The following is a 22602-nucleotide window of genomic DNA, read 5'->3' as shown; positions in this document are numbered from 1 at the left end:
AAAAAAAATTGCTAAGTTGTGAGAAAAATCTGTAGAAAGATGAGAAATGAGACAGCGGTAGGATAGCTAAAATGGGGATCACTAACTGCTCAAAGATGCATGACGAAGTAGTTCATCAAACAGAAAGCTGTAAGATTCTGATAGAAAAAAAATGAAGGTGGGAGCATCACCACCAGTCATCACTTTTTTCAAAGCACCAGTCTTGCTGGAGACAGAAGCAGACAATTCAGCAATACTGCAGATCTGACCAACAGAGCTGCTGAAGCAGACTCTTCTCCTGACTGAAGCCTGGCTGGACAACAAAGACTTTTTGGGTATTATATAAGGGTGATGAGCATATCTGTTCGCAGCCCAATTGCTCATTAAGGCTTGCCTATAATCTGTGAGTGCTAGCCACTACATAATTACTTTGTACTTTTGCATTTAGCTGTGCAAAATACATTGCTACAAGCAAGATCTCAAGCAAACTAACCTAAAGAAGGGAGGTAACAGACCAATGGAGAACAAGGTCCACCTCAATCCTTTGTAGTAGGTCCTCTCGCCTGAAAGGTGAAGACTGAAAACAAGATCGTCAACCTGCAACTTACAGTAGTTTTTGGAGACTTCAGCTCACTAGATAGGAAAAGTTTCCATTACTGGTGGTTGTAACCTAAACACAGAAATTATCATGTCCCAGAAGTCAAAAATTAAATTCCTTCCTTTCAGAGAAAAGTTTAGGGATGTGAGTTACTCAGAAGTGACACTGTCCACAGCAGAGTCCTTAATGATGAGCTTGGAGATGCTGAAAGCATATTAGAAAGTTTATTGCCTGCTAGTTTGTAACTAAGCTACTACTGATCAGTATGCATTCAGTAAGAGTATGTGCTGTCTCTTTAAGAAGGTACTGAGAGAAACACCAGGCATTTCTTCTGTTCTGAGGCTGGCAGACACTCCCCGTGTAAGTACCCAACAAGGCGGAAATAATTCAGAAATTAGTCATGGAAGCATCTTACTGATACTGAAGAGTACAGTCTGCCCTCTGGCATTTCAAAGGATCTACAGAGCTGAACACCTGCAGACGACTTGTTTGAACCAGGAATAAACACTGATTATATTTAAGAGATGTATGGTAGCCTTCATATGAGAAGGCCTGGGCCCAGTTCATACTTCTCCATGCCAGAGCCATGACTATGGTTTACAGAAGTCAGTAAACTGAGATGGGCTTTAGAGGCTCATTAACAGTTCTCCACAATAAGAGAGACAACTTGATAGTTCTGATTGCTGTTGTACTGTGCCTTCTGTATAACAATGTTTCCACAGATTTAATGACTGCTTATTTACACTGAAATGACTTTATTTGCTTGCTAGAAAGAAGAGATAGCCCCAACAGATAACAAGCAAATGGACAATGAACACAGACCAAAGATCCTGGATGAACAGTAACATTTGGTCTGGAACATTAGCTAAGAAAAAGACTAAAATTTGCTGCATGAATTAAGTAACTCAAAACGTAACAGCTTGCTCTATGGATAACACAGAAACCAATCGTCAACCATCAAAACAAATTGCTGCTGTCCGCATATGTTACTGATGTCTGTAGTAAGATGTCACAAATGCATTTTATATATGTGTTAGAATACCATACACACATGCAAATGGTGTTATTCCTGAAGAGCAATTATTTAATCTCAGTGAAATTTTTTTTTGGTATTTAAAGTTATTAACAAGAAAATACTTAGCAGTATGTACATGAAAAGTCACTTCAAGCAGACAGATATTCTCATTCCTTCAATACCCTTCCGGTGCCACACTTTGACAGATGTTGATGAAGTTGAAAGCGTTCATTGATATGACTGGCCTGCTGAAGTAAAGCTAAACAAAGCCTTGATGCAAAGTTGCATTATACCCTAAATGAACCATGAGTGCAGAAGAAGGGATAAAAGCACAGCAATTGAAGACCCTTAACCCAGTGGTGATGGCAACTCACACGGCAGACCTGTAAGTGGAGGCTCAGCCTGATACCAGCACCTAATAGGAAGGACAAAGACGTCCCTGGTGATCAAGAGGTAACAGACATTGGGGCGGGGGGGCAGGAAGGGACTGAGCTGTAATCTCTCCCCCCAGCATTATCACACTTCACTTTCATCTATTATTGTATCATAAGCCTAACTTACACAACAACATTCCATAACCTTAAGATGTGAGAAAGACCTGTGGAAAAGTCTGTAGAAAGATAATAACTACAGATATACTGTTCACACAGGATTTGCTGGTAGCTTATAGATTTAAGAGGAGATAAACCCACCAACAAGGAAAAGCATAAAATGCAATGGGGAAAAAAGAAAAAACATGGCATGGACAGCAAGTGTCATCAGCTGCTGTTCGGGTTGTCAGTGTTGGAGTCAGTTAAAGGTGGCAACTCAGCAACCCAGAGCACTTGCTCCAAGAGGCCACAGAGGCTCACCTTTCTTACTAAAACAATGCTAGTCCGGCCAACAGTGATTTTTTGGGTGTTGTTTTGAAAGGCGTGGGGGGGGGGGGGGGGGTGTTCTTTCTTCTTTTTTCTTTTTTTTTCCCCCCTTCACTGCTAAAGAGCATGAAAGGAAACGCAGGACTACATAAAATAACGTTTGGCAAATGAACACTCAAATCTGCAGGGTACTGGCATCTTCCACAAAAATGACATTCAATACTTACTGTGCACACATGAGGCCAGTTCTCAAGCTGACGGAGCACTGCTGTGCTAAGCTCCTCCCAGTACATTTCCCGGTAGATCTGTGGCATCTTTGACACCCAGACGCCACTGCTGCACTTGCTCAGAATCTCCTTAATGCGACTTTGAACTTCATTGACATGAGCAGCAGAAGGGCCAGAGGCAACAGTATGTGTCTCCGTAATGGATGTATTCAAGTTATCTGTTAAACAAAAACACAGCCTTGAAGTAAACATAGCCTTAGCAGCAGAGAGAAAAACAGATGATTACCTGCCTACTTAAAAATTAAACATGGGAGCTGCCAGCATACACCAACTCTAAAATGCGTCTCTCTTGCCAGCATGGCTGTTTTGGTCACTTTCTATTGGAAAGAGCCATGGAAACCTCAGACATTTAGTCATTGACCTGAAGCTGAATTTTCAATCACTGTAGTTATTTTCATAAGTTGTGAAATGTTTCTTCTGAAGGGATCTTGGAAGAGGTTACAGAACCCTCAGCCACACTGCTGTTGTAAGGCTGCACTGAGGCAGTGTCCCAAGAGGGACACAAGACAATTTCTTTATGAGTACAAACACAACAACAAAGATACAGCAAAACACCCAAGCGTGTCCTTCTGAATTCAGACAGATGTACAGAACAGACCAATGATTTGCCTTTCATTCTAAGATATGTCCTAAGGAAAAGTCTGAACCCAGCACCCAGCCTTTCTGTGCTACTGCATCCAAGGAAGCCCTCCAGCGGAGCAGGGAAGAGACAGCAACTGTCCAGCTACTTTGGACAGTTTCATACATTGTGTGCAAGACCAAAGCAGTCATTATCCCAGTTGCAGGTTCACATCACTAGCTTGCCTGCTCCCTAATCTCTACTCCTCTCCTCCCATTGGAGGCATGTATTTGCTACCAGACTAGGAACTTCACAAATCAGCCTGACAGGTCTCAAAGAAAGTGACCATCATTTGACAAGCCCATCAACTGCAAAACTGCTGGAAGCCAGGCACACAGAAGGGTATTTTCTGGACAGCTAGGTTACTGCACTGCTTGCTCCTGAAAGCCAGGATTTCACTCTCCTATACCACATCCCTACCCTGGCAGCGAAGTTAAGCATACTCCTCCTGTTTCCAAGCTACACGCACTAGCTTTGTGAGTGGCTTTGACACTTACTACACAAGGATTTTCCTAGAAAGCAGAAATGGATGTTGTCTACCTAGACTTTAGTAAAGCCTTTGACACTGTTTCCCACAGCATTATCCTGGAGAAAATGGCTGCTCACAGCTTGGATGGGTGTACTCTTTGCTGGGTAAAAAACTGCCTGGATGGCTGGGCCCAAAAAGTTGTGGTGAATGGAGTTAAATCCAGTTGGTGACCGGTTGCAAGTGGTGTTCCCCAGGGCTCGGTATTCGGGGCCAGTTCTGTTTAATACCTTTATCAATGGTCTGGACGAGGGGATTGAGTACACCCTGTCAGTTTGCAGATGACAACAAGTTGGGCAGGAGCGTTGGTCTGCTTGATGGTAGGAAGGCTCTACAAAGAGATCTGGGCAGGCTGGATCGATGGGCTCAGGCCAACTGTATGAGGTTCAGCAAGGCCAAATGCCAGGTCCTGCACCTGGGTCACAACAACCCCATGCAGCGCTACAGGCTTGGGGAAGAGTGGCTGGAAAGCTGCCTGGCGGAAAAAGACCTGGGGTGCTGGTTGACAGCCGGCTGAATATGAGCCAGCAGTGTGCCCAGGTGGCCAAGAAGGCCAATGGCATCCTGGCCTGTATCAGCAATAGTGTGGCCAGCAAGACTAGGGAAGTACAGTCCCCCTGTACTCAGCACTGGTGAGGCCGCACCTCGAATACTGTGTTCAGTTTTGGGCCCCTCACTACAAGAAAGACATTGAGGTGCTGGAGCGTGTCCAAAGAAGAGCAATGGAGCTGGTGAAGGGTCTAGAGAACAAGTTTTATGAGGAGCGGCTGAGAGAACTGGGGTTGTTTAGCCTGGAGAAAAGGAGGCTGAGGGGAGACCTTACTGCTCTCTACAACTACCTCAAAGGAGATTATAGCAAGGAGGGTGTCGGTCTCTTCTCCCAAGTAACTGGCGATAGGACAAGAGGAAACGGCATCAAGTTGCACCAGGGGAGGTTTAGGTTAGATATTAGGAAAAATTTCTTCATCGAAAGGGTTGTCAAGCACTGGAAGAGGCTGCCCAGGGAAGTGGTTGAGTCACCATCCCTGGAGGTATTTAAAAGCCGTGTAGATGTGGTGCTTAGGGATATGGTTTAGTGGTGGACTTGGCAGTGTCAGGTTAACAGTTGGACTTGATGATCTTAAAAGGTCTTTCCCAACCTAAACAATTCTATAATTCTATAATTCTAAGACAGAGAGGCAGACAAGTAAACACACACATTTCCCCAGCACCATGAAATCAGAGTGAGAAGGTTCACTCACAGAACTTGGTTTCTCACCCAAACCTATCTTCATTCAAAACAAGTACTAAGACGGATTTTTCTTAAGATGACACCCAATCTAACGTGAGTAGTTGACAAAAATTTTCTTAATGGGCAAACATACCATTTGAATCTATGGAAGAACTTCTGGACAGGTGAACTTGCAACTCCTTTTGAAACCGTGGTGGGACAGTTAGTCTCTTCTCAGACCTAAAATTGAAAAGAAAATTGCTTTAAATCATTCTCCTGGCTCTGAATAGCATTCCATTTGCTTACAAGACCTATATATAAAATAAAATGTATTTCACATACTTCTATAGCAGCCCTGCTGCACAAGATCAGTACTCACAATGTCCTAGCTTGGAAGACAACCTGATCAGCAGTGACAAGACAGATCAACAGGTGGTTTCTAGTTTTTTCTTATTATCCCAATTATTGTGAGAAACAAAACACACAGTAAAAAGACATTAGCAAAAGGAAAGCACCTAGGCCTAATAACACAGTTGATGGTCTTACATTTGATACATTCACCCTATTTGGTCTTTTATCTGGATGGCCTCTCAGTCTTGCTGTTGAACATGATTATGCTCACCTTCTTAGTAGCCACGTCAGAGTCTCCTGAAAGCATTTAGCTTCAGAAGTCAGGGGAACACCTATAAAACTACACAGGAACCCAAGGTCTTTTTGTGGATGCTGTTGCTACAATATTTAACAGATTCCTCTCTGAAGTGCTTTCCCACAGAAAGGACACAAGTGTCATGCTTGCAGGTGTTCTTCTGAGGTCCCTCAGAGAGCAGGAGCTTATACTGAGAACACATGCAGCACAATGAGCTCCTGATAATGAAGAGGTCACAGCAGTGTGTAGCTCACTAAGACTGTTTTGGAAACAATCAGCTGTGGAATTACTACATACACTGCAAGCAAAAGGGAACAAAAGTTGGAGAAAAGAGTTAAAAGACCAGAACCAAGCACCTTGCAAAGACACATATGCAAGGAAGAACTGCAGTGGAGAAGTCAGGGTGGCAAATGCACCAAAACAGTTCTCCACAGAAGCATGGCAGGTTGCTGTGAACACCAGGCGTCTCCAGACCACAGCAGCCACCGCACATGCACTGAACAGGCTCTGCAGGTGGTCTCTGCCCAAGGGGCCAGTAAGGAGACTGACCACCTCTGGAGATCATGGACACTCTGGAGGAAACCACAAACTTCACCGGCCGCAGAAACACCAAGGGGGATTTTCCCAGCTTTACCTGGGCTCTCAGAAGGTAGGATAGGGGTCAAGTATGATGCTGAGGCTAGTAGCAACAGGAAGTTGAGACTAGCACAGTATTAAGGTAGCCCTATGTGCCTTCACACCGACCTTTAATCAGAGCAGATCCACAAATCAGAAAGAGGCCTCCCATGTTCACACCTCTTCTAAGCAGCATCTTACAAGATTTAACATGAACTTGTCTCCCTCGCTTTTTTGCTGTCCCTGTAAGATGAAACTACTGCTCCTCCATCAGCGGTGGGGTGTCACCTGTACCAAAAATAATACTTCTGTTCTGGGTCACATTCCACAGCATTAGCAGTGAGGACAGCCACTGCCCAGCCCAGCATTTTCCAAAGCAGGAGAGGCATGTCCAGAAGTGCTGAGCAGCAGATCAACTACAAGCACATTTGTAAAACACAAGTGGGACGAGACTCAAAAAGTATGAAGGCAAAGTCACCCACACGAAATTCAAACACACATTCACACCTTGCACTTATTGGGTATCTGAAAAGACTTTTCCAACACTCCACCTGCATCATAGGAAAACCCTCTACCTTCTGGGCACAGCTCAGATCCCCACACAAAGCAGCAGCACAGTCTCTTCTTTGAAGGTGTGCTGTGACTGGCCATGCAGACCCTACAAGAAACCCAAGATTCTACCTCTCTACCAGTATGGACAACTCGAAGCTGGACAGACACCCAAGGAAAAAAGTCCCCTTAAGGGAAGCAGACTCAGAAGAGACTACCACCATTGCTAGACAGCAAGCAAAACAATCCCATGAGCTAGCCACATGGGTAATGGACACTGTCCTGCTACTGCTGCCTCCCAGTAGGAATCCATAGCTGTGTTCTAGTCCTCAGTGCCACACACCATTTCTACCACCTTAAGCCACAGATCAGGTGACATGGATGACATGAGTGCAGCGTAAGCCAGCAGGAACTGCAGCAAGGTTTCAGTGAGGAAGAGGGCAGATGTTCCCCTCTTGACCCATGCCATCTGGAACACCTTGGAAAGGAACCTGAAATAGGGAACTGATGATTCCCTTATGTTGCATGTGAAAGCAAACTAGATTTGGGACCCTCTCAGTATTAAGAGACTTCATGTGGTATCTTCCTGTGCTTCCTGCTGTGGTTCAACAGCTTGCCATGAAACAAAGTGGTGCTAACATCAGCTTTGAGCCCAGTTATCATCAGTTTCGAGCCCTGCAATCAGACAAGGATCCTGTGATGTGCTGCTTGCTCGACCAGACCATGGTGGTCTTACCTCTCTAAAGATGGGATGGAACACAGCCAGACAGTGGCAAGGCCAACACACTTCTCCCCAGCATGCAGGTATGGACAACTCAGCTGCCTGCAAGGCCTCATGTTCCTCAGTTGCTAGAAACTGCTCCCAGCAAGAGGCCTCCTAGCCACATCAGCAGCCTGACCAGCCATGCAGCCCAGCCAAGCCCCCATGCGCAGCTATAGCTGAGCAGCCAGCTACGTTTCACTCCCACAGATCACTGTCTCAGAGTGAAGGGAAGGCATGCCCTTCCCTGCCTATCGCCTTACCTTGGTAAGGCCCATGCCATCCAGTTCTGCTCTTTGGCCCTTGGACAGTGCTATCTCAGCAGTAGGGCCAGGTGGCGGCCAGCAGCGAATACTGCCTGCTGGTCCAAGCAAGGGGGTCACCAAGCATCTCAACCTGTTCTCATCCATGCCATTGCTTTCCAAATTCAAGGACCTCTGCAGTTAGCCTTATAAGCAAGGTCTCTTCCACCTTCTGTGGGTTTGCAAGTCCGCAGCAACATGCTCATGACATGAACTTACCAAGTAATTGCTGCTATGAAGACAGCCTCTCGGACCCTGCAACAGTGTCTGTAAGAAGGCCTGGGAGGGCAGCAGGAAACAACCTGGCACAACTGCAGCTACCTTCAGCACCTCTCCCTTGTCATCTGGATGTGACAGAATGGGGAGCAGAAAGAGCCTGTTCCCCTTCCACGCAAAAATATGCAGCGGCAAGCCCCAGAAGCTGTGGTCATGAAAATCTCTCAGCAAAACACCACAGAGCGCTAGAGGTGGGACACAGACTTTGGCAGGCACAAGGGAACTGCCATTTGCAGCCTCACTGTGGGGCTTCATTGCACAATGCTGGGTGGAGCACCAAGACCAGTCAGCACCCAGAGAAAGCCTGTCACTGGAAGGACATCCTGCCAAGGCAAGTAACACAGATCTGCCATAGCAGCACAGATGTTCAACAGAGAAGGAGAAATCAAAGACCCTTAAGTGCAACCCTGAGAGCACGGATGTGCTTTGCTATGACTTTGGTAAATGGAGGGGCAGGGGGTCAGGGCAGGTGTCAGGAAATAAACCCAGAGAAATTGCACATGGACAGCGCCTCATCCCAGACAGGGAAATGGGGCAGGGACAAGCATTGTCATCTTCAGGATTTCTCTCAGCCAACCTGTGCTGTGAATGCTCAGTCACTCTCACAGGCATGGGCTGGCATGCCAGGCCTCATGGCACTCTGCACAGGGGCACAGTGGTGGACAGCGGTGGCATGACCCCAGGCCAGACACCATGGGCCTTGGCTTGGAGGGAGGTGGGGAGCAAAGCCCTCAACAGCCCGAGGGCCAGGCCCCTGGGTGCACAGGCACAAGGAAGTTGGTGGGGCAAGGGCCTGCATGGTCTGAGGACTTGGTCCCACAGTGCTTGGCTCAAGAGGGACCTGAGGTGGAAGGACCTGCAGAACAAATCTCTCCTGCACAGCTGGACAGCTTGGCCCTTCCCTCCTCTGCTGCAGCAGCCTCCTCGACAAAACAGGGAGCAGAGCTGGTGACACGTTTCTCCACTGCGGCTCCACCCAGCTCGCTCAGGAGCAGAACAACAGGGGTTAGCTCAGTCCACACTCATGTCGTTAGGAGCTGCGGTGCAGACAGAGGCCCATCTGGAGTCTCCCTGCTCCTGCTGGGGCCCCGGCCTCACTCCCCTCACCTGCCGCATGCAGCACGTCTCTCTTCCCTGGCCTCTACCTCCACACCCTCCACTCCTCACATGGACGCTGCCAGCTCCTCCGGCTTCCTCGCCGCTCCTGCCACCGCCCTCCTCTCGCACGCCTCAGCTTCACAGCCTCTGGCTCCTGCCACCATCACCACCCGCCTCTTAATTCCTCCAAATTTCTGCCTGGGCACCTCCAAACAGCTGCTGCTGCGGCCACGGCCCAGCTGCCCACGGACACAAGGAGCCTCTCCTGCCCTCGGGAGGAGCCCTGCCGCAGACCAAAGCCCCAGCAGATCCACCCGGCAGCCCCAAGGCTGCCTCCCCCTCCCCGGGGCACCGGCCCACTCCACCAGCACCGGCACGGCGGGGAACTTCCCAAAAAGCACGACCAGCAGGGCACCGCCATAGCGAAGAGCCCTTTGCAGAGCAGCAGGAAGGTTACGAGGCAGTGCTGTCAGCCGTCAGTAAAACGCTACGTGCTCAGGCACAAAAGCTGAAGCGGCTGCTGCTCTCACGAGCGCTCTGAGCGCATCCTCATCTCCCCCGCTGGCACCCAGACCCCTGACGCACACGGGACTCACGCAGGCGCGTGGGGCAGGACGCGCCTGCTTTCTGCGGGTCTTCCAGAAAGAGCAGGCACCACGGCAGGATTAAGCTGTCACTCTGCTCTGTGCCCTTCACAGCTACGCCGCCGTGGAAGCGGCACACCGCTGCCATTTCCATTCAACGCAAGGCTGACTTCTAACCCATCCCGGTGACCTGCAGAGGATTACCACCACAATCCCAGCTCCAGCGGACTTAGCGCAGCCACAATGAGAGAACAGCAAACACTTTCTCGCCACCATCAGCTGATGGCCCAGGGCAGCCGAAAACAACACAGAAAGAGAAATGATGGGGCAGCAGTTGGGTAAGCCGCCTGGATTAGAGAGGCTCAAAGCGGGCTGAAAACCAGCATGTACCGCTAACCCAGCAAAACCGCAGCTCCAGCCCTCGTCTCAGTTCATCCAAACACGGTCGAGCAGCTGCTGGGTCCGAGCACGCCGAGAAGGGCCACAAACACTAACGCTGCAGCGGAGAAGTCAGGCAAGAGGTAAAGAGCACCTGCAGACAAACATGACCCTGAACACGCAGCATTGCCTGTCACCTACACACAAACCTCCTCCTGCTTTCTATCGCGCTGGCCGCAACAGCTCCCTCCTGGGCCTGGGAAACAGCGGCATCCCCACACACCCTTGGCGTGACACCTTTGGCCAGATTTCTCCCCAGAAGGCACGGGAGCAGGCCAAGAGCACGGGGCAACTGCGGCAGCATCCAAAAAGGCAAAGGGTCACCCGTCTCCCTCCTGGGTACCAACCCACATTCAAGCTTCACCTTCTGCAAGGGCAGGAGCCTGGACTCCCACCTCCCAAAACGCACTGCTGGCATGGCACCATCCAAGGGTCCACCACGCTTCATTTCACCTCGCTCACACACACACACGCACACGCACACACTGACCTGTTTACCACAGTGACGTGCCTCTGCATGGGAATTTCTTTGGACGGTCCACTCCCAGCGGCTGGAGGCAAGGCAGACCGGGCACTCTCCATAGTGGGTTTCACCACTCCACACGCCACTCCTCTGCCTCGTGGCGGGCGAGGAACAGGCCTCTTGCTGCCTTCTTCTGGCATGCTCAAAGGCCTGGGCTGTCGCAAAGTTCCTTTGGGCTTTCCTAAAGAGTTTGCAGACGTAGCCGTGAGTAGCGCTCTCCTCCACCCAACCCAGAGAGACTCCAAGCGCAGCGGACGACTCCCTCCAGGGAGTCCATATGTTCCAAAAGACAGTTAAGAAGGGTGCTCCCAGCCACAGTCATGGGTCTCTCTGCTACGGCATCGTGGCTCGCACCCAAGGACTCACAAACCACAATCTCCACTGCCGCGCTGCAGCAGGCAAAGAAACAGGAGACCCGTCTCTCCTTACGCTCTCAGAAAAGCCATACACCTGCGACCTGTGCCACAACAGGTCACGTCTCAGGCGGAACGCGTGGTCAGGCTGCCCTTTACCACCCAACGGCAGCAGCAGCAGCTCCCAGAGGTGTGGCACGTGCAGCCTGACCCCACCTCCTCGGCCACCTCCCCCACTGCTGCCCAAAGGGTTTCTTCTTCTCTACCCTGGCCTGCAAGCACCCTCCTCCCAAACTCCCACCACACAGCAGAGGTTACCAATTAACACCTGCAGAGGAACACGCCACACTGGCCTTCAGGCCACGCTGGGATAAACAAGCTCTTGGTCACCTCGCTGTTTACTTGCTGGCTGTACCACACCAGTTTTGGCGGGCTCAAACACTTCCGAGGGGTGCCGCCGTGCAAGACAGCGAACCAACGTGCATTTACCGTCATTGTCATTTAACCGGGATATGTGTCACCACTTCAGCTTCCCAACTGGAGGGTAGACTGTTGGCGTGGTCGCAGGAGAGCAAGAAGCAGCAAACCCTTCGTTACAGACAAGAACAGGGGAATACAAACAAACTGCAAGACCCGCTGTTTCTCCAAGCTGCCAACTCGCAAGCAGGGGGGCCTTGCCTGGGTCAGACCCTGGGATACCCCACTGACAGCAACGCAACAGCAGCTCGTCAGTGAGGGAAAGCTGACCCACAGGCTCTGGGAAAACACTGCTGCAGCAGCTTATGCAAAATGGCACAGAGGTACAGAGAGCAGCCCCTGGGCATCAGCAGTGTCGTGGCACCAGGGCACTTGCAGCAGCAACAGGAGCTGCTCAGACAGCCACAGATGATGCTGCAAGGGGCTCCTTCTCACTGCGAGGGCATGGCCCATCCCTGCCACTCCACAATGGGCCGAGCTCTGCCTCAAGGAATGAGCAGGCTCACTGACACACTTCTCACCTGCATCTCAGCCACGTTTCTCACAGAAACACAGGCAGGTCGAAGTGAAGCCAAGCATCCTCCAAGAACTTGTTTTTTCAAGATCATTCACATCTCACGTATGCGCTCCAGAACGGCTTCCTCACTGCCCATGGCTTGTGAGCACAACATCACCTTGTCAACAACACTCCCCGCTCCCAGGAACTCTTCACCGGGACCACGCAGCTCGTGGCCATTAGTCACACACCCTCACGACCGAGACGTCTGCTCCAGCAGCTGCACAGTTCTTTCACAGAGGCAGGCCCTCCACAGCTGCCTGGGGCTTACCTGCTAACGTGACTGGAGACGTGTTCTTCAGCCTCATCTGGCAGTTCACTTGCCGTCCCATTTTCCTCTTGGAACTCCTCTGCCGGGCCACCAGTTGAGCAATTGGCACAGTCTCGTTGCAAGCAACAGCGTGGCAAACGACCTTGTTGGAGTAGGAAGGGGACAGGGGGGAAAACAGTCAGTGAGGCCCAAGCTCATCCACAGCCCTCAGAAGGACTTGCAACCATTTCCACGCCCCTAACTGCTGGGTCATGCAGGCCTGCAGGCAGTTCAGCAAAGGCTTCAGCAGCAGACACCGACCTTGGAGACCTCCCTCTCCTTTCGCAGCGCACCTCAGAAACCAGCAAAGCAGACAGCCAGGGCCTCTCCATCGCCTTCCCACGTTAAGTCAGGCCCCACCGGGAACAGCCTGGTTTCTCACTCCCATCCTACAGGCTGACCATCTCGCTTTACAACACTGGGAAGACACGGGTTTCCAGCCTGCCCTCGCTCCTCCTGCCAAGGCTCGCCAGGGGCTCTCGCACCACCCTGACCCTACGGAGCCGGGCTGCCTTTGCCCCGCTTACCAAAGAAACAGCACGGCCATCCTGGTTGCACAGATCACCCTGCAGGCACCGGACTGGCCCCCAGCAACAGCCCCGCCACCTCCCTGGCTTCCCCAACGGCCCCTTGCCTCGACCTCCCCTTGCCACGCCTCAGCAATGCTGCCACAGGCCAGCCCTTGAATGGATGCAGGAACCCTGCCTTGGCAAGCCCCCAGACCACATGCCTGGCATGCACTTTGCCTCACAGAGTAGATGCAAGCCCAAATTTTCGGGCCGTTCGACTGCTAACAGCCTGCAAAGGCAGCTGGACGAGTACTCCTCCGGGGCTCAAGGACACAGGCAGCCACCCAAAAACCCCCGAGTGAAAAATGGGTCTCAGGGGCTCTCTCTGTGGGTCTCAGCCATGTTCTGTGGTGGTGGTGACGCAGGCTAAAAAAGGGGCCCTCAGGCACAGCACCGCTACGCTCATAACCATGGCCCCCAACAAGCAGAGGGGTCGACAATTCAGCACGGGAGCGGGGCAGGAGAAACTCGGGGACTTGGGCAGCACCTCTGAAATTTAGCAAACAGCAGCTCCAGAAAGGAACCTTTCTCGCAAGCAAGGCAGAACAACCAAAGCAGAAGAACCGAGTGCCAAGGCAAAAAAAGCAAGCCATTGCTAAGCAGCAATGGCTTGCTCGAGAGCTCTCCTCAGTCCCTCGGGCTGACCCAAACAGCCCCGCGAAATACGAGCAAGGGATGACAACACTAGGAACAAGGCAACACTCTTGGCCCCCAGCAGTGCGCTCCAGCTCGTCCTTCCCCTCCTCTTCCTCCTCCATGCACACCCAGCATCTGCACCGGGACGGCTCAACATACGGCCATTGGAGGGAGGGCCTCTCCTTCTGAGGGGCAGCTCTCCCATCCGAGGAGCCCCTGCTTGGAAATCAGGCAGCACACCTGCTGCGCAGTCAACGCCTATGCAAAAAGCGTACCAGCAGCCTCATCTCTGCAGTGGTTAAATGCAAGGAATCACAGAAAAATTGAGACTGAAAGACATCTCTATAAACTGTCTCATACAGCATCTCTGCTCAGAGCAGCATCAACTAGACTTAGTTGCTCAGGTTATTGTGCAGTTGGGGGTGGAATATCTCCAAGGATGGAGACTTCTCAACTCCTCTGGACAGCTTGTTCCAGTATTTAGCCACCCTCGCTCTAAAAAAGTGGGTTTTTTTAATTTTTAAATGGAATTACCTGTATTTCACTTTGCTGCTGTGGTCTCTTTGTCTGTTCACTGGATACCACTGAGAACTGGCGATGGAGCCTAGCTCCATGTTTTTTTACTCCTTCCAGCAGGTATTAATACGTATGGATAAGATCCCTCTGAGCTTTCTCTTCTCCAGAATGAACAGTCCCAGCTCTCTGAGCCCTCCATCAAATATGTCCCAGTCCTTTCATCCATCTTCACAGCCATTCACTGAACTTGCTTCAGTGTGTCCATGTCTCTTGTTCTGCAGAACATGGGACTGGACACAGGTTCCCAGATGTGGTCTCACTAGGGCTGAGTACAGGGCAATAACCACCTCCGTCAGTGTGATGGCAACACTCTTCCTAATGCAACCCAGTATGCTGTTGGTCTCCTTAGCTGCAGTGGCACATTGCTGCTCACTGTGAACTTCGTGTCCACCAGACCCCCCAGGAATTTCTCTGCCAAGCTACTTTCCAGCTGGTCAGCCCCCAGACTTTACAGGTGCATGGGGTTATTCTTCCCCAGGTGAAGGACTTGGCACTTCCCCACATTGAACTTCATAGGGTTCCTGTCGTTCCATTTCTCCAGCTTGTTGAGGTCCCCCTGAATGGCAGCACACCCATCTGCTCTATCAGTCCCTTCTATCGTCTACAGACTTGCTGAGGTTGACCTCTGTCCCATCATCTAGGTCATTCATGAACATGTTAGACAGCATTTCCCCAGCATCGGCTCCTGAGGAACGCCACTGATGACTAGTCTCCCAGTGGGTTTTGTGCCAGTTATGGGAAAGACTGTCAAAAGCATTACTAAAATTCAGATAAACTACATCCAATGCTCTCCCCTCATCCACCCAACCAGTCATCTCATTTTGGAAGTGTATCAGTTTGGCCACATACGATTTTCACTTCATAAATCCATACTTGCTCCTACTTGCCTTCTTGTCTTTCACATGTCTGAACAGCCTTCCAGGATTAGTTGCTCAATCACCTTCCCAGAGATCGAGGTCAGGCTGATCAGCCCGTGGTTCCTCCGATCTTCCTTCCCACCCTTCCTGAAGGTACAGGTGATACTTGCTTTCTTCCAGTCCTCAGGAACCTCCCACAAACCACCATGACCTTTCCAAGATAATCGAGAGTGGTCTTGCAACAACATCAGCCAGCTCCCTCAGCACCCATGGGTGCACTGCAATAGACCCATGGACTTGTGCATGTTCCCTAGCCTAATCCTCCCCCACTGAGGGCGAGTCTTCCTTGCCCCACACTTTCCCACTGGTCTCAGGAGCCTTGGGATTGCTGATGGCTGGTCTTACTAGTAAAGACCGAGGCAAAGAAGGCAATCGGTGCCTCAGCCTTCTCCATGTCCTTTAAGTCCGGGTCCCCATTGACATTCCCCAGCAGACCCACATTTTCCCTAGTCATCCTTTTGCTGATGACGTGCCTGTAGAAACCTTTCTTGTTGCCCTTCGTGTCCCTTGCCAGCATCCACTCCATATGGGCTTTAGCTTTCCTCAGCCCATCCCTGCATGTTTGGACAGTGTCTCTATATGCCTTCCACCTCACCCAACTCTGCTTCTGCCTCTTGTGCGCATGCTTTTAACGGCAGAGTTAAGTCAGGAGCTCCTTGTTCCTCCTTGTGTGCCTCCTGCAACCTTGCTTTTAAAATAGTCACTTAAAGAAGAGGGAAACTTTGTCATACAGTGGGCTGTACCAAACCGAGTCTTAACTCCTCTTTATGAAAGGTGAACCTGAAATCCTTAACTCTTCACCCTTTCAGAGCTGTCTGTGCAACAACCTGTGCTCCATGGTTTGAGCACGGATTTGATAAGGCTTTAGTGAAATGAAACACAGCAAAGAGTTGTAGTTCTTCATTTGCTCTACCTTCTTTCTTCTAGCTTTCCTACTGTTCCAGTATTTTCTCCTGTCGTCTGTACAGTTAACCAGCTATTTTAAGGACTTTCTTTGGAAGGATGCTCTCAGAACCGGCAGTGCTTTGGGAGCTGTTCTGAAGGTGATGGCACTCTGTCTTGGTTTTCAATCTGTTGAACTCCCCAACAATAAATGCAATCTTTCTTAAGCCCATGCATGCTTGTTTGGGCAGTGCCTCCATATTCCTCCCAGGTCGCTTCTCCCTGCTCCCACCTCATGCACGGTTCCTTTTTATGGTTGAGTTTTGTCAGGAGCTCCTTGTCCATCCATGCAGTGCTCCTGCTACCTTTGCTTTTTTCCCCTGCTTGTTTGGATGGACCATTCCTGATATTGGAGGAGGCAATCCTTGAAAACCCACTACCTCTCCTGGACCACTCTTCTCTCCAGGACTGTATCCCATGGGAGTCTTCCAACCAGATTCCTCAACAGGCCAAAGTCTGCTCTCATGAAGTCCTGCCTTGTTGATACTGCTATTTGCTTTATTCCGCTCCTTTCAGGCTCATGAACACCACCAGCTCATGGTCACTGCAGCCAGGGCTGTCCCCAGCCTTTACATCCCCAACCAGTTCTTCCTTGTTTGTAAGAATTGGATCCAGCAGAGCATCTCCTCTCATGAGCTCATCACTTCGTGTCAGGAAGTTGTCATCAGCACACCCCAGAAACATCCTGGATTGCTCATGTTTGGCTGTCTTGTCCCTCCAGCAGGTATGGCAGCAATTCAAGTCCTCCATGAGGACCAGGGCCTGCAAATGTCAGGCTTCTTGCAGTTGTCAGAAGAAGGCCTCATCTACTACTTCTTCCCAATCAAGGCATTTGTAACAGACAGCCACCATGTCGCCCATACACTGGTCTGTCCACTACCCATAAGCCATAAGCTCTTGCTGTCTCATCATTCATCCCAAGGCGAGCTCCAAGCATTTCCACTGCGCTCACGCTGGAGGGGCTCACAGAAAGTCCCCCTCCTCACTGTTCCAGCTCATCATTCCTCAACAGCCTGTGTCCATCCATGGCAGCACGCCAGTTGTGTGAGCTGTCACAACGGCTCTCCATGACCCCAACGAGATTGCAGCCCTGAACGGCACACAGACCTCCAGTTTCTCCTGGTTGTGCCCCATTGTGCTGGTTTTGGCTGGGATAGAGTTAATTTTCTTCATGGTAGCTAGTATGGGGCTGTGTTTTGGATTTGTGCTGAAAACAGTGTTGATAATACAGGGATGTTTTCGTTACTGCTGAGCAGTGCTTACACAGAGTCAAGGCCTTTTCTGCTTCTCACACCGCCCCACCAGCAAGTAGGCTGGGGGTGCACAAGAAGCTGGGAGGGGGCACAGCCGGGACAGCTGACCCAAACTGACCAAAGGGATATTCCACACCATATGACGTCATGCTCAGCATATAAAGCTGGGGGAAGAAGAAGAGGGGGGACGTTTGGAGTGATGGCGTTTGTCTTCCCAAGTCACCGTTATGCGTGATGGAGCCCTCCTTTCCTGGAGATGGCTGAACACCTGCCTGCCGGTGGGAAGGAGTGAATGAATTCCTTGTTTTGCTTTGCCTGCGTGCACAGCTTTTGCTTTCCCTATTAAACTGTCTTTATCTCAACCCACGAGTTTTCTCACTTTTACCTTTCTGATTCTCTCCCCCATCCCACCCGGGGGGAGTGAGCGAGCGGCTGTGTGGCGCTTAGTTGCCAGCTGGGGTTAAACCAGGACACCCATGCTGTGGGCAGTTGTGTACAGCCACTTCAGAGAGGTGCCCATTTCCAGAAAAGGGTACAAGAGCTTTCCTCATACTCCTGGTTAACAGGCATTTCCCTGTTTACGTGGATGGACCACCTTCAGCCCTGCTCTATTCTCAAGGTCTCAACATAGAAGATTTTTTGTTCATACACACTTTATCATAGTTTCATAAATGCATGTCTTTGGTACATTTCAGGTTTTTCCTGTCACTAATGTCTTAAGTTATTTTCAGCATTTTCTTCCCTTGCTTTCACATCATAGTGACTTTTAAGTTTAGCATAAATGATGGTTTGAGTTAGAATGAATTCAGATGTAAAAAGAGATGGGGTAGACGAATTCACTTGCACCAGAGCAAAGCAAATTCCCCTTCAAATTCCTCTTCTTGGAGGGGCCTAGTTATTCGAGCAGAAGTCAAAGTTTCCTTAGAGGAAGGTGCAACCATACGCTGCTTGTAACTGAACATGAAGCAAAGCAAAGCAGGCTTCCTTGAAATGACACAACCACCTGTTGCAGGTGCACAGTATTTCAATTTTAGTCCCCTTGCAGTGTTTTCTGTATACTGAATTTAATCCTCATCCTGTGTGGAAACTGGAGAACATACCTATCGTGTGAAGTAATCATTGTCAGCATTCATTTTTCCTGTATTCAAGAAGGCTAAATTAGTGTTCAGTAGTAAGAGGAACAGTGGACAATTTACATCACTGCCTTTCCAATACAATGCGTCTGTTCAGCATCAGTTACCCAGGCAATATTCATCTCGCACAAATCCTTTGATTTAAGGAGCTTGTAACATGTAGCTCTCTGAGATCAATTTCTATTATTTACTGCGCACTTTATAGGATTGCTTATTGAATGTGTTTCTTGTGGTATGTCTTGGACAGCTGCCCTAGCAGTAAGGAAAGTCCTTTTAGGACTACCTAGCTCAACCAGGATAATGAACTGCTGGCAGATCTCTGTGTGTGCGAGTGTATCTTGCTTTCCTGCCCCACTGTCCCCAAAGTGATTAAAGGAAGAGGCAAGGGTCTTGGCAGTCTTTTTGGAGGTCAGAGTACTCTCAAAGCCAGGAAGAGAGACTGCTTGACTGCATGCTTTTGCAGCAGGCTTGTGTGGACTCTGAGCTATGGTCTCAGCTTATTACAGAGCTCAAATATTCTGGAGAGACGTGAACAAAGAGCAAAGCATTATATTGAAGTACTGCCCAGGTCCTGTATCAGCAAAGTATGTGGGAGTAGTCCCAGCTAGTTACCAGCCCATGCCAGGGCATAACCACACTAGCCATCCTCTGCTCAATGTCTGCCCAGGGGACACTCTGACAGCGGCAACAGGAAGGTCATAAAACGTGGGATCAGTCTTTGCGTCTTTCCTGCCTCCTAGGTGTTCGCAGGGTGCTTCCTCTCAGTTGCTTCAGTCATACAGAGCATAGTTGGCACTCCTAAACCAAAGCAAGTCCTGCTCAACTACCTCAAGACTCCCATTTAGTAGCTTCCTCCTTTTCAACCTCCTAAAGCCACATTTCACTCTCTCCTTACAGCTGCCACAGAGAAGGCACCGCCTCTAGTGCTATCCAAGAGTCCACAAGGCTCTCAGCACACATCGTATTAGAGGATAAGCAAGGCTCTCAAGGCAATGAGAGGATACCAGATTACACCCTGCAAGGCCCTAGTTAGAAACAGATGGCTATCTGCCAGAGCCACCATGATGAAGCATTAAATTGCAGCATCACAAATGTTCCCAGAAGTACCTGCATTCATGTTACTGATGTAGCTGCAGCTGATGCAGGCTTGGAGCAAGTGAAAAAGAACCCCAAACTTGGATACCTGCTGCAAAAAGGCAAATTCTGACAGTTCTAAAAACGCAGCAAGGGAACCTCTTGCTTAAAAACGGACACATTTCCAGACATCAGCACAAAACCCAGGACACCTTTCATCACACTACTCATAGCTAACCAGGAAGACCTAGTTCTGAGTTCCCAGATGCCATCCCAATCCAGCTGAGCCAACAAGGGAGCTCAGCCTTAAGTGCTGTCTCTCCAGACCCGCTGTGACAGCCATACATTGTGCCAAAAGTCTGCTAGCTTTCTCCTCTCCCACACACTACATAGACTTCAGGAACCCAGACATAGCTCCAATGAGGGAGAGGCTTTAAGCTCTCCACTCAAACAGATCATCTAGAAGTCACACAGCCACACCAACCATCAAGAGAATGCCTTCTGACTCAAAACCAGGAACTCCACACTATTGGACAAGGAGGCTTGTGGTCCTGGCAAGCTGCTTCCAAGCTGGCAGCCATCAGGAGACACAGGCTAGTGCAGCAAGGCCAAGGAATAAAGGAGAACTCTCCCACCACACTAATATTCTCTGCTGAGCACTGCTCCACCTTCTCCTTGACCTCTGTGCTGACCCTTGTCCCTTGCACACTGCTAAGCTGAGGCATTGCAACTCTTGCATCAAGGCACCTTGCTTGCAAGGGCTTTTCCTCACCTTGGCAAGGCTTCACAGTCCTGCAGCACTGCAACTCATGACAAACAAGAGTGCTGAGCCTAAAGCAAGCACTGTCAGGCTTACAAGCAACAGCACTCACAACAGTTTCATTATAGGAAAAAGATGATGCTAAACTCCACGTTGAAGAGATGATCAAGACACACACGAGTTCACCATCTTTAAGGTCCCAGGACAACCCACCAATATTCCCCCCCCCCGCGTTAGAAATGCTGAGACAGGGACCAGAGCTCTACAGTCACACAAATTGTCTTTCCAGCCAGAACTCCTGTTTCCAGGAAAATGCCCTGCAACATTCCACCTTTTGCAAACACAACTTCCCAGTCTGCATGCAGAGACAGAAAAATAAGGGGCACTTGGTCTATGCCACAGCTTCCACTTCTCCCAGCATCAGTGCACCACATGCATGCTACAGTACTTTTGTCAGAAATCCGTGGCACAGGCAAAGGTAAAGTTATGAACCACGCACACTTTAAAAACACAAAACCCATTTCTGAACTGTAACTTATTCTTACCTCTCCCATTTTGTTCCCTTCCATTCTGACAACTCCTGGGATGCTCTGCAAGTAGCCTTCCAGTGTGCCATGTCCTAGGTGCCTGAAGGGAATCCACTCGCCGGTCAGGGATTTGTACTCACCCTGAAGCTCTGACAAAGGTATGCCATTTTTAAACGGATGAAGAACAGCTCGCAGTGTTTTTGCAATAAGTTCAGGCTCCTGCATCTTCACCTATACCCCCTCCACCCCAAAAGAAAAAAAAAAAAAAGCATTTTTACATACACAGGCTAAAAACACCAGCTTTTACTATTCAAGCTCCCCTGCAAACAAGCAAGGATTCAGTGGCTCTTCTTTAGAGACCTTAATACTTCTGGGTACACTTGTAGGGGCCTGGGTCTGCCAGCCAAACAGAGGGTGGTATGAAACAGACGAGGCATGACGTTGTCGAAAAAAGCAGCTGAAGGAGCACAGCAGCCCCTGTGCATGGGCTGGCCCCGCCAGCCAATCACCACAGACGACGTGGCCAGAAGAGGGGCGGGGCTGCCAGGCAATTGGCCCATGTCACTGCCTGCAGGGCCAGGACTTCCACCCTAAGAGCAGCAGTGACCCGCCGCCCCCACCTCGTGCCCAGCGGTCCCTCCGCTCATGCCCCACGGTGACGCCGGGTACCTCACGGCCGCTCCTCCCTCACGCAAACCCACATCCCTGCGCCAGCGCCCACGGGGCACGTGTCAGCTCTGCCACGGAAACTGCATGCAACCGGGCCATGCCACGTCTTACCCACAGGCACACGACGCCTCTACTCCACAGATGCCTCTTCAGAGAGAAAACCCAACAGAAGCAAAACCCGCTCCCTGCAAGCTGGGGGCTGCACACAGCAGGAGCGCCACAGAGCCAGTGCCAACACCGCACCGTCTCAACACCAGGCAACTGCCCATCCGGCCAAACACGTGCCCACCACTGCGGCGCTGGTAAAGGCGTGAGCAGTCCGCTGCTTCATCTCCGACAGCACCTTTCCTGGTGCCACAGGCTGCTAGAGCGCTGGCGGGATGCTTCTGGAGAAGACTTACCTGCCAGCAAGGGCTCCCGCCCAGGAAGTCTGGGCAGCGCAGGAGGCGGTTTCGAAGCAGGGCATGAGAGCTACCTAAAGCCCTCCCACCCCCCTCAGCTCACAGGCGTGCGCACGCTCAGGGCTTCTCCAGGGCCAGCCAGACACACTCGTGAAACGCCGGGAAGCTCCGGGCACAAGTGCTGCCGGGCAGGCTCTGCGCTCCTGCACAGGCGTTCTTCTCGCAGACGCTCACTCGCCACAGTCTCGCCAGAGAAACCTCCCTGCCACGATCGTGGACCGAAGCCGGACGGAGCTCTTGCACAACCCGGGACCAACCCTGCTCTCAAAGCGTGTGCTGCATGCAGGGTCGAGTCCTAGCACTGAGCATGCTCGTGTGCTTGAAACACCTCATCCTCACCCCCCAGCAACTAACGGGCAACACAAGCAGAGTCAGTGGTTCGGGAGAAGGCAACCTCACTCTCCTCAAGCCTCTCCAGCTCAAGACACAACAGCAGAGTCCCTCACCTCCAAGCACATGAAAGCGAGCAACTGCCGCTCGCGTACCTGCGTGGTGCTCTCTCCAAAT

At 50.5% G+C, this 22602-nt stretch overlaps 1 protein-coding gene across 1 annotated transcript in view; it reads right to left on the bottom strand.

Annotated features, from left to right (window-relative positions):
• Positions 1-21430, bottom strand: part of TDRD7 (tudor domain containing 7) — a 47325-nt gene extending 25895 nt beyond the window's left edge. Inside the window, exons 1-6 of the mRNA XM_009328932.1 lie at positions 21326-21430; positions 20984-21205; positions 12540-12681; positions 10850-11063; positions 5246-5331; positions 2677-2894 (exon numbers count right to left, since the gene is read on the bottom strand). Coding sequence (XP_009327207.1) covers positions 2677-2894; positions 5246-5331; positions 10850-11063; positions 12540-12681; positions 20984-21190 — 867 coding nt within the window. The 5' untranslated portion in view covers positions 21191-21205; positions 21326-21430. The remainder of the gene's footprint in view (positions 1-2676; positions 2895-5245; positions 5332-10849; positions 11064-12539; positions 12682-20983; positions 21206-21325) is intronic.
• Between the last annotated feature and the right edge of the window lie 1172 nt (positions 21431-22602).

This window comes from Pygoscelis adeliae, unplaced genomic scaffold (genome assembly GCF_000699105.1).
Source record: "Pygoscelis adeliae isolate BGI_AS28 unplaced genomic scaffold, ASM69910v1 Scaffold127, whole genome shotgun sequence".
Classification (NCBI taxonomy): Eukaryota; Metazoa; Chordata; class Aves; order Sphenisciformes; family Spheniscidae; genus Pygoscelis; species Pygoscelis adeliae.
This window is presented reverse-complemented; position numbering and strand designations above follow the sequence as displayed.